The sequence below is a fragment of the Pipistrellus kuhlii genome, unplaced genomic scaffold (genome assembly GCF_014108245.1).
Source record: "Pipistrellus kuhlii isolate mPipKuh1 unplaced genomic scaffold, mPipKuh1.p scaffold_m20_p_13, whole genome shotgun sequence".
Classification (NCBI taxonomy): Eukaryota; Metazoa; Chordata; class Mammalia; order Chiroptera; family Vespertilionidae; genus Pipistrellus; species Pipistrellus kuhlii.
The window spans coordinates 36,043,317-36,057,118 of NW_023425438.1; the positions used below are offsets into that span (position 1 = coordinate 36,043,317).

The 13,802-nt window shown below is 42.3% G+C and overlaps 2 protein-coding genes, 1 long non-coding RNA gene and 1 pseudogene across 5 annotated transcripts; 1 reads left to right on the forward strand and 3 right to left on the reverse strand.

Moving 5' to 3' along the window:
- Positions 1–387: 387 nt before the first annotated feature.
- SNRPG (small nuclear ribonucleoprotein polypeptide G) lies at positions 388–7,222 on the reverse strand. 2 transcript variants are annotated; one of them, XM_036435644.2, is made up of 4 exons: positions 7,083–7,222; positions 6,238–6,260; positions 5,261–5,385; positions 388–515 (listed from the first exon to the last, which is right to left on the reverse strand). In XM_036435644.2, exons 1-4 carry the CDS (start codon positions 7,112–7,114, stop codon positions 465–467), a joined length of 231 nt encoding a protein of 76 aa, XP_036291537.1. In that variant the 5' UTR covers positions 7,115–7,222; the 3' UTR covers positions 388–464. The 2 variants fall into 2 exon arrangements, with proteins under 2 accessions (XP_036291537.1, XP_036291538.1); XM_036435645.2 differs by lacking the exon at positions 6,238–6,260 and having other exon boundaries at positions 7,083–7,107.
- Positions 872–2,454, forward strand: LOC118717725 (annotated as a pseudogene).
- LOC118717496 lies at positions 2,472–5,254 on the reverse strand. The gene is made up of 3 exons (XR_004987499.2): positions 4,894–5,254; positions 4,025–4,691; positions 2,472–3,767 (listed from the first exon to the last, which is right to left on the reverse strand). It is a non-coding gene; the product is annotated as an uncharacterized LOC118717496 (long non-coding RNA).
- A 1,625-nt stretch (positions 7,223–8,847) lies between the features above and the next one.
- FAM136A (family with sequence similarity 136 member A) lies at positions 8,848–13,494 on the reverse strand. 2 transcript variants are annotated; one of them, XM_036435642.2, is made up of 3 exons: positions 13,318–13,494; positions 12,345–12,485; positions 8,848–10,269 (listed from the first exon to the last, which is right to left on the reverse strand). In XM_036435642.2, exons 1-3 carry the CDS (start codon positions 13,402–13,404, stop codon positions 10,081–10,083), a joined length of 417 nt encoding a protein of 138 aa, XP_036291535.1. In that variant the 5' UTR covers positions 13,405–13,494; the 3' UTR covers positions 8,848–10,080. The 2 variants fall into 2 exon arrangements, with proteins under 2 accessions (XP_036291535.1, XP_036291536.1); XM_036435643.2 differs by lacking the exon at positions 13,318–13,494 and adding an exon at positions 12,584–12,851.
- Positions 13,495–13,802: the final 308 nt, after the last annotated feature.

The window sequence follows — 13,802 nt, forward strand, 5'->3', positions numbered from 1 at the left end:
CAGCTCTTGTATTAAAAATATCTTCCCACTTATATTCAAAATAAACAGCATCATTACTTCCATTGTCCTCTACTTGGAATGTAGATGTACTTGGAAAAGTCAGAGTATATCAAAGTTACTACAAGAATTTTGAAAATTATAATGTCTCAGAAGAAACCTACTCAGTTTGCAGATTCTTTTATCTTTATTCAATGTTAAAAGATAGGAAAATGGCATCCTATATTAATGCATAAAAACCCTTGGAAAAAAAATCAATATTAACCAGGTATAGTTATATAAGAAAGAGCTAATATTCTAATTTTTAAGTTCAGAACATCTGAGAAAGCATTTTTTCATCAATACAAAAGTTTATTTAACAAAAGTTCAATGTGAAAATGGACAGGACTCTATATTGTAGGAAAACGGGTGCTGTGGAGAGGGGACATGTGGAAGCAATTGATTTCTCTGGTAACTACAGCCATTCTTCATACTCGTTCCAAGGCTTCTAACATGATGATACTATTTCCTCGGATTACCTAAGAGAAAAGTAAATTTGAAAAGATCACAAGTCATTTAACAGACATACCACGATTAAAGAATTTTCACCAAATCATTAATGGTTTTGCAGTATTAAATGTCAAGTTGAGGCTTTTTTTCAAGACACAGGAATACAAAATAAAGTCTCTTAATCACTCGTAAAGTCATATAAGCACTTTTTAGTGAGATGTACATTATCTAGATCAAAGGCTAACAATTACCCCTTTGAGAAGTCTGCAATGACTCATTTCACCTCCCGATGGACTTGCTTTTCAAAGTGAAGTAATGAAAAATAACATACCCATCACTGCCCTAAGGGATCCATAAATTAATGGGAAAATAAGTGCAACAGAACATGCATGTTGCCAAAGCTGGTTTGGCTCAGTGGATAGAGCGTCGGCCTGCGGACTGGAGGGTTCCGGGTTCAGTTCCGGTCAAGGGCATGTACCTTGGTTGTGGGAACATCCCCAGTAGGGAGTGTGCAGGAGGCAGCTGATCATTGATTCTCTCATTGATGTTTCTAACTCTCAATCCCTCTCTCTTCCTCTCTGTAAAAAAAAATCAATATATTAAAACAAAAACAAAAAAACAACAACATGCACATTAGTTTTGGGTGAAGAGCAATTAGGAAACAAACCAGAATGAAAGTTGTGGAAAGCAGGCTCTATGAAATGGCATTTTAACTTGAGTTTTGAAAACTGGGTACATTTTTTATAAGAAAACAGGAATTTCTCTATCTGGGGGATCAGGAAAGAATCTAATTGGCAGTAAAAGATTATGAAGGGAAGTGGAAACAAAGATAGTTTGCATCCAATCTTAGAAGGCTTCAAACACCAATCTTAAAAGTGTTTAGAGACAGCCATTGTAGTACATTGAGCTCCACAGAGACAGTGCTGGGGCAAGTGCGAGCCGGCCGTTAACTGGGTGACTGTGAGGTCACGGAGGGAAAGTAATTAAACACGGGCAAAGGAGATCCTTTCTCTGTGAAAACTTGCCGGGAGGAACACAAGAAGCACCCAGATGCTTCAGTCAACTTCCCAGAGTTTCCTAAGAAGTGCTCAGAGAGGCGGAAGACCGTCTGCTAAGGAGAAAGGAAAATTTGAAAACATGGCAAAGGGCGGACAAAGCTCGTTATGAGAAATGAAAACTTATATCCCCCTAAAGGGGAAACAAAAAAGAAATTCAAGGATCCCAATGCACCCAAGAGGCCTCTTTCAGTCTTTTTCTTGTTTTGTTCCGAGTATTGCCCCAAAATCAAAGGAGAGCATCCCAGCCTATCCAGTGGTGACGTTGCAAAGAAGCTGGGAGAGATGTAGAACACTGCTGCAGATGACAAGCAGCCTTATGAAAAGAAGGCTGCTAAGCTGAAGGAGAAATATGAGAAGGATATTGCTGCATACTGAGTTAAAGGAAAGCCTGATGCTGCCAAAAAGGGAGTTGTCAAGGCTGAAAAAAGCAAGAATGAAGATAATAAGGAGGAAGTGGATAAGTTGGTTCTAACAGTTTTCTTTCCTTGTCTATAAAGCATTTTAACCCCCCTGTACACAACCCACTCCTTTTAAAGAAAAAAAATTGAAATGTAAGGCTGTGTAAGATTTGTTTTTAAATTGTACAGTGTTTACAGTGTCTTTTTTTGTATAGTTAACACACTTCCTAATGTGTCTTTAGATAGCCCTGTCTTGGTGCTATTTTAAATAGCCACTAACTTTGCCTGGTGCAGTTTGGGGTTTGTAATCTGGCATGGAAATTTAAAGCAGGTTCTTGATGCAGAGCACAAATTAGTTATATATGGGGATGGTAGTTTTTTCATCTTCAGTTGTCTCTGATGCAGCTTATACAAAATAAAAATTGTTCTGTTAACTGAATACCAGTTTGTAATTGCAAAAAAAGTTGCAGCTGTTTTGTTGACATTCTGAATGCTTCTATGTAAATACAATTTTTAGTTAAAAAAAAGTGTTTGGTGGGGACCAAGAAACCAACAATGTGTTAGTGAAAATTTCAGTTGGAATGACCAGTTCTGGCAACTGCATTGACAATCTCTGAACAATACTGGACTTAGGGGACCGAATGCCCTCACAGTTGAAAATCTGTGTATAGCTTTTGACTCCCCAATTGTACCTTGAAGGGAATTGTTTCCAGGACTCCCTGTAGATACCAAAATCAACAAATGCTCAAGTCCCTTATATAATAAAGCATACAGTTGGCGCTCCACATCAATGGATTCCCAACCATGAAAACAGTATTTTCAATCCATAGTTGGTTTAATCTGTGGATATAAAACCCAGGGACACTGTGTACCTACTTAAAAAGACCTGGTGTTATATGAACCTACATACGGTCCACATGGGGAGAGAGTTTAGAGGCAAGAAGAGAAGTTACACAGAAAAGGGCCTTAGGACTAGCAAAGTGCCTGACATAGCCAGTCCATAAATGAAGATAAGCCAGATACTTATGAGAACACAGATGAAATGGCTGGTAACTGAGTTCAAGAATAATAGAAAAATAAGTAAAATTCCAAGGTAAGGGTTCTATCAATACAGAGTTTGGCAAAAGTAGGTTTATAGTTGTGAACATGCAAAACACAGTTTATTCTTGTACTAGAGGCCTGATGTATGAAAATTTGTGCAAGAGTAGACTTTCCTTCCCCTGACTGCAGGCCCCAGCTTTTGCTCCAGCCCCAACGGCAGGCCCCCAGGCCCCCAGGCCCCGGCTTGTCTGTAAGAATGTAGGGTCTAATTAGCATATTACCCTTTTATTAATATAGATAACCTAGATCAAGTCACACTCAGATCAGGTCAAATAGAAGTTCAAGGAGAATGTATCTGAAAAGGTTGATTTATAGGAAACTTGGGAGAAAGTTTTATATCTAGGCTATTTTTCCAGCCTTGATGGACCTTTAAAAATTCAGTATTGAAAATATATTAGAAATAAATGGTAAAAAATATTAGAATAAGTCACTAAAAAACAGGTTAGGGGGGTGCAAAGGGGAAAAAAAATCAAGTATAACCATTAGGAACTCTTATCACCTCTAGAGGTCTCTCCGCTCTATGATTTGCTAAAGCTAAGTTGTCCTTTTTGATTCAACTTTCCTAAGAAACTTAGACTTATCACTCAATGGGTGTATTGTCCTGTGCTGGGCAAAGAGAGGGATTCAGTCTGGGTCTTGCTGAGAAACATCAAAAATTGAACCCACAACCTTGACATATTGGGATGACACTCTTAACTGAGCTAGCTACCTGGTCAGGACTTACCTTGACTACTTTTTTTATTTTTATTAAAAAAAAAAATATATATATATATTTTATTGATATTTTACAGAGAGGAAGGGAGAGAGATAGAGAGCTAGAAATGTCGATGAGAGAGAAACATTGACCAGTTGCTTCATGCACACCCCCTACCGAGGATGTGCCCGCAACCAAAGTACATGCCCTTGGCGGGAATTGAACCCGGGACCTTTCAGTCCGCAGACCGATGCTCTACCACTGAGCCAAACCGGTTTCAGCATTACCTTGACTACTTTTAAATTTGGATATGATAAACTAGAAATCCAGGTTAATTATATACACAATTAAAAATAAAAGTGTGATCTGCAGACTGGAAGATATGCATCAAATGGCCACTTGTTAAAAATGAGAAATCTCATGTTCCAGCCCCCATCTTATGAGTTAGGATCTGTATTTTTACAAGATTATCTGAGAATTCGTAGATTTTTTTTTAAAGATATTTTATTTCTATATAGAGAGGAAGGAAGAGGCATAAAGAGATAGAACACCAATGAGAAAAATTATCAATCGGGTGCCTCCTGCATGCCCCCTATTGAGGATAGAGCCTGCAACCCAGGCATGTACCCTAACCAGGAATCCAACCAGTGATCTTTGGTTCCTTGATCAATGCTCAACCACTGAAACATGCAGGCCAGGCCATAAGCATGTTCTTAACCTTTACTACACATTAATATTTTATCAAAACAAAAAGCACCACTAGGGATAGCTTCAATTATTTTGGGGTAGAATCTAGTTGTTTTTTTTTTTTTAAATTCAAATGATTGTAAATGCTCTATACCAGTGGTTAATTTCATTTACATTCAAATCATCTGCAGAACTTAAAAAACAAAAAAGCCCCTCTAAGCTACATCCCAAACTAATTTGATTCTAAGGTGCAATTAAGATGCAGACCTAGCCGAAACCGGTTTGGCTCAGTGGTAGAGCATCAGTCTGTGGACTGAAAAGTCCCAGGTTCGATTCCGGTCAAGGACATGTACATTGGCAGCTGGTCGATGTGTCTCTCTCATCGACGTTTCTAGCTCTCTATCCCTCTCTCCTCCTCTCTGTAAAAAATCAATAAAATATATTAAAAAAGAAAAAAAAAGATGCAGACCTATTGCTCTCTTAATAAAGACTGACTATGGGTTTCTATTATAGAATAAAGCTTAAAAAAAAAAAAAAAAGAAAAGAAAAAAAAAAAAGACTTCCAACAGCTATTTCAAGCCCAAGGACCACAGAGGGTTCTATGTAAAATGCAAATCTAACTTGCCACGTAAGATGAAAATCTAACTTAAAGGTAACTGGGATATTAATCACAGTTGAATGATTGCCAAGTGTTAAACTCAAAGGAAGATGGAAAGTCTAATGTTGCCTATAATTTGCCAAACTTCAGTTTAGTTCAAGACTTTGATAGAGGGAAATTACTGCTTATTCCAAATGAAAAATAAGTCTCTTAAGAGAAATGTCACATCTTTACTTACCACCATTCCAATATTGTTCTGTTGCCCACCCGTTGCCATCTCCACACATTCATCTATCACAAGATTCATAAAGGGATCAAATCCCCGTAATATTCCTTGGACATGTCTGCCACCATTTAATTTCACTATAAAAAAAGGAAAATGAAGCTTTAATAAAACTGGCGATTAACTACCAAATATTCATTAAAAGTTAGGTGGAGCTCAGACGATATGGCGCAGTGATTGAGCGTCCACCTATGAACCTGGAGGTCCTGGTGTGATTCTGGGTCAGGGTTTGTGCTTGGTTTCGGGTTTGCTCTCCACTGTGCAGGAGGTAACAGATGAATGATTCTCTCATCACTGATGTTTATCTCTCTCCCTCTCCTAAAAAAATAAAACAATCAGGTATATGAGATGTTTAATCCACTATCCTTACTCTATGCTAAGCACTGGGCTAAACATTTTACATTTACTCCCACATTTAAACTTACAAGAATCCTGTAGAATTATCCCAACTTTTTACGAGGGAACTGATGTACAAGGCTTTTTAAAAGTAACTGGTTCAAGGTTATACAACTATTATGTGGTAGGGCTTGGATTCAAACTGAAAGTTGCTTACCTATCTCTAAAGCCATGATCTTAAACCCTACAAACTTCAAATAATAGCAGGTCAGATCTTTAGTTCTTTTCTATGTTCTTTGTTTAAAAAAAAAAGAAAAAGAAAAAAAAAAGAGATAAAATTTCAAATATCACAAAATAGAAAATCCTGTTAATTTTGTGAGAGAGAGGGAGGGCTTTTGAAAAATCTGAAGGGCTGTGTAATTTATTAAATTGCAAAAAGTCGGCAAATAAAACTGTCTGGTTAGGATTTTGCTGGACCCGCTTCTTCATTCATCAGAGGCTTATGTGCTTTGAATCTCTGGAGCAAACACTGTATTCTGCCAAGAAGACATTTGTAAAGGGCAACTGAATAATTAAAAACAAAAAAGAAAACTTACACGATAACTTCTTGTCCATAAATCTGAAAAAGCAAATAGATAAGGATTATATAACTGCTAAAATTATATTTACACAACAGGAATAAGTAAATTTTAAACAGTAAAAACCCTGTAAAGGATGAGTGGGTAATGGGCTTCCCTACTTAGTACTTACACAAAGTAATGTATTTTGGGAAGGGGCAAGGTAATAAATAAGATGGGATAGGTTTATAATAAATTAATGTACATTAAATTGAGTCTTTATACTGATATGAATTACAAAAAACATTTTCGTCGTTCAAGACTGACCTAATTTTCAATGGCTGGATTTTATAGCCGTAATAGAATAACAAAGACTTTATTTTGGTTGTTTCCAAAACCAAACAAAATTTTGAAATTAGAAGTTGTAAAATCAAACCACATCCAATCCAATAGCTATATCTGAGACAATAAGTGGTGTTTCGTTTAATATTAAGTTTTATTCTTCAATACATAATTACAGTTTAGCAAAATAATTTCATATTTTGAAGATTTAAACAAGAAAATCCCATCTCAGCAGAGTACTATACCGGATCTAGTACAGGATGGTTAACAAAGAGTTCGAGATCTTCAAGTAAGGAGGGAGAGCGTGGGAAGAGACATGGGGCAGGGACTTCGATTGGGTCAAACCGGGGAAATTCAGGAGCGTGGGTAACCACGCCGAACAAGCAAAAATGCGATTTTGCGCGGTTTCAGGCCCGGCAGCGTGGGACCCTGCTGGGACCTGGGCGGCATGGTACCCGAATGCGCACGCCAGGTGCACTGACGGGAAATGGAGGGGCACACAAAGAAGCTTCCAGTCGCCCGCGTCCCCCGCAGATACTTACTTCTTTAACTCGGGAGGGTGAGCTTTGCTCATGGTGTCCAAGCGAGCTCACAGACACTTCCAAACGGAATTCGCGGCCTCCCTGGCGCTCCCGCGGTAGGCCCGGCGTTTTGCGTCTGACGTCACCGATCCGTTAGCCAATCGATGGCCGGCAACGTTCACATTTTACCTCGCGATATTAAGGGGGAAGCCTGAGCGTCTAGATCCGTCCCGAGCTTCCGGTTGCGTCGCCAGCGATTGGCCAAAGCAGAGGGGTGTGGCCTCGCGAAGTCCGTGACTTCGTTTTCTCTTCTGTAAGATTCAGATGTATGTCCCGACTCTTTTAAACCACACGGATTAACCCCTAATTTTAGTGGATCGCATAGTTTATCTTATTAATATATAGCAAATGAAAATAAGCTCTATATTCACGGACCCCTGATAATTCTTTGGAATGTATTCCCACAGCATATTGTCTTGCGAAGCCTAGGGTTTAACATCGCATTTGGTGAACTCTGCACCAGAGTAGGGTGACATGCCTCAATTTTCAATAATTTCAGTCCAGAGCCCGGAAGCAGATTCCCAATTGGATGGTCTCTTGCTATTCTTGTAACACTGCCTACAAATCCCCACTTAAATGTAAAATGTACCTTGATCCCATACATAAAGCATTAAGGTAAGGTGACCAGATAGTCCCGCTTTTGGCGGGAAAGTCCCGATTTTTGGAAAGAATCCGTCTTTCCAAAAATCGGGACTTTTTTTTAAAACGCCGCGGGACGCGGTAAAAATTGTTACAAATCGGGACTGTCCCGCCAAAAGTAAGCACAACACACAAACACTCTGAGGTATTGATTATCAAGTCAAAAGCATAAGTGTAAAAAGTAGTCTCTGACTTGTTCTCAGTTAAGTTACCCAAAATAGGGAAATACACATTAAGGAATAAAATACAATAGGGATTAGAGACTTGGATCAAAATAGAAAAGCTTTGGTGATTCTAAGAATCGCTGGTTCTCTAAAATTGAATTCATTCCTAATATTTAGGAAAGGCTCTACAGGGGTGGGCAAAAATAGATTTATAGTTGTGAGTACACAAAACACAGTCTTTATTATTTATTTATTGTGTTTTCCGTATGAATTGTAAACCTACTTTTGTCCACCCCGGTACTGAAATGCCAATGATAGTAAAGACTTAGTTAATTGGTACTCAAAATCCTAGACATTGCATATTCTCTAGAGGGGTCACAAGAATATCTTTTCTACCTCCTGCTGTTAGTGTTTAGTTGAGACTAGAAACCTGACATACTAGCAGATGAATCTTTTTTTAATTTAAGTTTCATAGCTTTTATCTTTTTACTAATACATTAATGGACTTCAAGTAAAAGTGCCCTCATCTGCCCTTGAAACTTTTCTCATTTACAATGACCAGGTCCTGCATACAAAACTAACACATAACTTTCTCTTCTGGACCTCATAAGAAACTTATTTCAGCCGAGACCGGTTTGGCTCAATGGCTTGGGGACTGAAAGGTCCCGGGTTCGATTCCGGTCAAGGGCATGTATTATACCTTGGTTGCGGGCATATCCCCAGTAGGGGGTGTGCAAGAGGCGGCTGATCGATGACTCTCTCTCATCGATGTTTCTAACTCTCTATCTCTCTCCCTTCCTCTCTGTACAAAATCAATAAAATATATTTAAAAAATAAATAAAAAAAGAAACTTATTTCACACATTACAAGGAAAAGCATTCTAAGTTATATATTCACTGCCCAGATATAAAAAAACACAATAGTAGAGGAAAATTAAATCTTATTTATTTTTTAAAACCAGACCACTAGGAAAATATATCACAGTCTTGAAACAGCAGACAGACAAGCTATTTTATCATTTCAAGTAATAAGTTGGTAAAAAGACAAGCTCCTTATCAAAACAGTAAGGTTCCAGAGCTGGGGTAGGAACACTTTATGTTGCAAAGGGCCTGGCAAAAGTGGTATATAGTAATGGGGGCTGCCCCTTTTTTCTTCCTTTACCTTCCTGTTGCCAAAAGATTGTCTCGTTAGGGCTCTGTTATTTGAGGGGGCAAAGCAAGCAATACTGGATTCAGGTTTCATTCCTGAAAACCAGGTTTTCCCCAAATCCAGTACTTCCTAACTCTTAATGAAGCAGCAACAGTTCCCCTCTCACTGTTTATTCCGTGAATTGGTATACAGCACAATCAAAACCCTATTTCCCGTCAAGGTAGAGTACCATGGCAAATTGTCCTGTCATTCTGCCGTAGACAGGCTTAGGACCTATCACGGTAGCCAGTGAGAAGGAAGATCTGCTTTCATACCCAGTGTGACACTGCCTCTCATGTTTTTGTAGTGTTTCTGAGCTGAAAGGTGTAAAGTGTGAGCATTAAAGTGCATATTCATATCTTGGACAGAAACTGATATCCAAAGGAACCCTTTTAAGTTCTTACCCAAACTACCTCTCCCAACTCCCCATCTTAAATGAACTTTATGCCCTTGTATATAAAACCAACCCAAACCAAATACTCAGAAACTGTTTTTCCACTTCTAAATTAGTAACCGCATGGATTTTGTTTCACAGCTTATGGAAAATGGTGTGGTAATGCTTGTAGTAAACAGGAGGTTGGCAACAAACAGAAACGCCTCCCCTCATCTTCTACCAGACCACTGACAGGTTAGAGGACCCTGTCAGCTTGTTTGTACCTCAGAAGGCTCTGGCTTGGTTTGAGGGAAATGCCTGCTGCCAGGATGAGCATTTGCCACATAAAATTTAGGCTCTCAAAAACTCTCTGACCCAAACATTAGCACCAGGTTTTTTTTTCTTTTTCTTCCCCCATTTCACTTTCTAGGATTAAAACATAAAAGAACCGGTGTCCAGAGGCAAGTGACACATGCCTTAAACTTGCCGCCATCCTCAATTTCTTCATCCTTAAACTGCTTAAAAGACCAAAATTCGCATTCTTCATTTTAAATAGATTCCTGCCCTCAGCCTCCATGGCCAATGGCAAAGACTTCTATTTCTGAATGGATGCGAGAGACTCCTTCATCTTCTTGGTCATGGTTGGAATGAGGTTCATATGGTCATCCACACACTTGGTCACACAACTCTCCAGCTGCCGCTTCACCTGACTCTCTTTACTCCCCGCATCTATTGAGTCTTTGGCTTTGTCGTTGCAATGCATGGTGCACCGGGCCAGGCGGTCCTGTGACAAGAAGGAAGAGAACAGAGAAGGCTGAGAAGTTGGCCTTTATATACCGAGTGCTTATCATGTGGCAGGCCTTGTGCTACATACAGTTAAATCCTTACTTAATGTTGACATGGAACTGTGGCAAAATGATGTATAACGATACCAAATGTACCACAGGCTAATTTATATACAGGGTCAAGCTCCTTTGGTTTCTTATCAATGTTATAAGAAATGATGTTGTTTGAAGACCTGCTGTGTTTTGGCTTGACATGTATGATCTTGATAAATTAAAGAGACCGTATAGAGAAATTAACCAAGACCATCCCGATTGAAACAGAGGGTGGCACCAGAAGGGCCCAGACAAAGCATTACTAGGAAGCAGGTGAGTGATAGAATAAATTGTACAGAAGCCTTTCCCAGAGAGTGAGAAGTAAAGAGACCACTTACTCAATTACTTTAGTACCAGTGTTTTTCCATTTCAAGACTTACAAACATCTTGATTATTTAATGTCTGTCCTTGCTAAAGAAAAACACTCAACAATAACTTATTGACTATCTTCTATGTGTCAGGTACTCTCCTATTGGGGGATATAGCAATGAATAAAATCAGATAAAGTTCTTGCCATTATAGAGCTTATATTCCACTAAGGGTAGATAAACCAACAAAATAAGTAAGTGAAGATGTGGAGGAAACGGTTGGACATATGAATTTGGAGATCAGGAGTGCAGTTGGTATAAAGCAGGGGTCGGCAAACTGCGGCTCATGAGCCACATGCAGATCGCCAGCCTTGGTTTGCCGCTCTGTTGACTCATGAGTTTGCCGACCACTGGTCTAAAGCTATGTAGTTGTCAGCATATAGCTGATAATTGTAACCATGAGACCAGAGAACTAGATAGAAAAAAGGTTCAAGAACAGCCCTGGGGCTCTCCAATGTTCAGAGGCTGGAAAGGGGAAAAGCCAGCAAAGGAGGTCATAAAAGGATGGCTAGGGAGAGAGATAGAAAATCAGGAAAGTGAAGTGTCCTGGTAGCCAACTGAATAAAGTGTTTCAAGAAGGGCCAAAGTGATCCGCTGTGTCAATGATGCAGACAGGCTGAGTGAGCTGAGGAATGAGAAATGACCACTGCATTTGGCCCAGTGGACAGGAGTGGCAGGAGCAGTTCTGGCTCAGCAGAAGGGTAAGTCTGACTGAAGAGGGCTGACATGTTAGACAGCAATTCAGGTGTCAAAATGCCAAAGACCCTGTTTATAAAATTAGGTGTCAAAATAAACGCAGAAATCTTCTGGAGTTTCATGATTTTTGAAGACATTATTCCTATCAGCAACATGAAAGAATTTTATGTAGCAGAAGATAAAAATGTATCACATTAGATATAATTTACCCATGTGAACAGAATCCCAGACTATGAAGAACTGAATAGAAACAGGCCCTGCTTCCCCCAACTTCCAGAAAAATATACTCAGGAAGGGAGTAAAATGAAGTTGTGGCTACCCTTTGCTCCAGACAGGGGTTTGGGGGACTCCAAGTGACCTCAGAGGGGCTTGTGAGGCAGGAAGTCAACAATAATAATGCTTCATCTAAATGACTGCTCCTTAGTGACATGGGGCTACCTTCTGTGTGTAGCAAGTAGGGGCCACACCCAGAGCATGCAAATCCACAAAATGATGATAGGATCTTGCTCTAATCCAGTGGTCGGCCACTCTGTTGACTAATGAGTTTGCCAACCACTGCTCTAATCTGTATGCTTTAAGACAAGTGTATTCCACTTTCCTGGGGATTCTGCTATTGTACGAATGAATAAATTCTATGTTTTAGAAAGATTTGTACTATATAGCACACATACATATTTGGTAGCTACAGAAAAGAAAAAGCTTAGGGCCCTTGGTTACGAACTGCCTGGGTAACTCATTGTTTCTATGGGAAACACAGCCCTCCATCTCCAGTATTGTGTCCAAAATTTCAGACTCTGTGAAGACTGGTTGACCACAGCATTGTCACCAATGTTAACAGAACCAAGACACTGGAGCTGAGAGTTCTGTAACAAACGCTTGTCACCTGCTAAGAGTCCCCTGTCTGGGATACTGCTCACCTGGAACTTCTCCAGCTCGCTGGTCACCAGGGCCTGGGCTTGGGCCAGAGGTGCGTGGCAGCGCTCAATGCACTGGTGCACCTGCTGCATGGACGCCTGGCTATCCTCACAGCAGCCCGCGCTGCACCGGAACATGAGGCCCTGGGAAGGAAGGGCGGAGAGGTGAGGTAGGAAAGCCCCAGGGCCAGAGACAACCAATGAGGTGCAACAGGGATTAGAGGGAGGGTCACTATGTGCACCTCTCCTTAGACTAGCCATCAGGGCATTAAGACCACAAACGGGGAAAATTATCCTCAGTGCCTCGCAGTGTTTCATAGGCTTCTTGATTCTATCTCAGTGGCAAGTGCTACCTCCAGGGCTGGTGGGCACGGAGGTGGCGGGGGGGTCAGATGAAGCCAAAACCTGAAAACCGGGTGCCTATACCCCAGAGGTCAGAGGCCAGCAGCCTAGGAATGTAAGTGCCACCAGGGGGTAGGCCTTCCATTAACTAATGACAAGGGAAACTCACAATCCTTTCAGGGGGGCAGGACCAACACCATCAGGCATCAGGGGGATCAAAGCAGAACAAAATCTACACCAAGGCCCGTGGCCACGGAGGAGGCCGATCAGCCCGCCTCCCGGCCTTTCACCTTGGCCGTGGTTTCAGCCTCGGGCGGGCGGCGCACGTGCTGAGGGGCCGGCAGGAGGGAGGGGCCGGGCAGGAGGGGAGGTGGCGGGGCTACACCTCACCCCCGGGCCCTCTAACCCCGGCCCGGGCCCCGTCACCCCCCGTGCAGGTCGGGGTGGTTGATAAATGGCCTTGGGCCTGGCGAGGACGCACAACTTTCATCCGCTCGGCCGAAGAGCTAGAGTTTCTGCCCGGGGACAAGGCCTGCTTCCGAGGCGCCACCGCGACCCCAGGGGCGCCCGGCTGGTTCTGCGGGGAAGGGGCCGGGGATGTCGGGTTTCCCTCCAATCGGCTCCCGCCCGCTACCTGCATCTTCCTGATGTTCTCTCTCTCCAGACTCTTCACCATGGTGTCCACCGCCTCCTGCACCCGAAGCTGCTGCACGTCCGCCATGGCGACCCCGCGCTGCACCGCGCCGCGCCGGCGCCCACATGGACTCCGCGCCCGGACCCGCCCCCTCGCCGCCGCTCCCGGGTCACCGCGGCCGCCCTTCCCGCCCACGCCGCCCCCTGGCGGCCGAGAGGAGCAACTGCACGCCGCGCGCTCCTCCCATCCCTCCGCCTCCGCGCGCTCGGGCCTTCCCCGCCTGCTCCCTCCTCCCCGCCGGTTCCCCTTCCCCGCTCGCTCCCCTTCCCCCTCCCGTCTTCCCCGCCTGCTCCCTCCTCCCCGCCCGTTTCCCCTTCCCCACCGACTCCCGGTGTGGGCGGAGAGCGCCCGGCCCTAGCCGCCTCCGGAACCCGTGGCTCATTCATTTGATCCTGCCCCAGGCACCGCCACTGCCTTTCTTTCTC

Bases quoted from the DNA above. Each gene is read 5' to 3' on its own strand.
- FAM136A (XM_036435642.2), bottom strand. From the start codon at position 13,404: ATGGCGGACGTGCAGCAGCTTCGGGTGCAGGAGGCGGTGGACACCATG. The intron at 12,486-13,317 runs GTAGCGGGCGGG...CTTCCTTCCCAG, and splicing joins AGAACATCAGGAAGATGCAG to GGCCTCATGTTCCGGTGCAG. The intron at 10,270-12,344 runs GTGAGCAGTATC...TTCTTGTCACAG, and splicing joins GCGAGCTGGAGAAGTTCCAG to GACCGCCTGGCCCGGTGCAC.
- SNRPG (XM_036435644.2), bottom strand. From the start codon at position 7,114: ATGAGCAAAGCTCACCCTCCCGAGTTAAAGAA. The intron at 6,261-7,082 runs GTAAGTATCTGC...TTGCTTTTTCAG, and splicing joins CACCCTCCCGAGTTAAAGAA to ATTTATGGACAAGAAGTTAT. The intron at 516-5,260 runs GTAAGTAAAGAT...CTTTTCTCTTAG, and splicing joins AGAACAATATTGGAATGGTG to GTAATCCGAGGAAATAGTAT.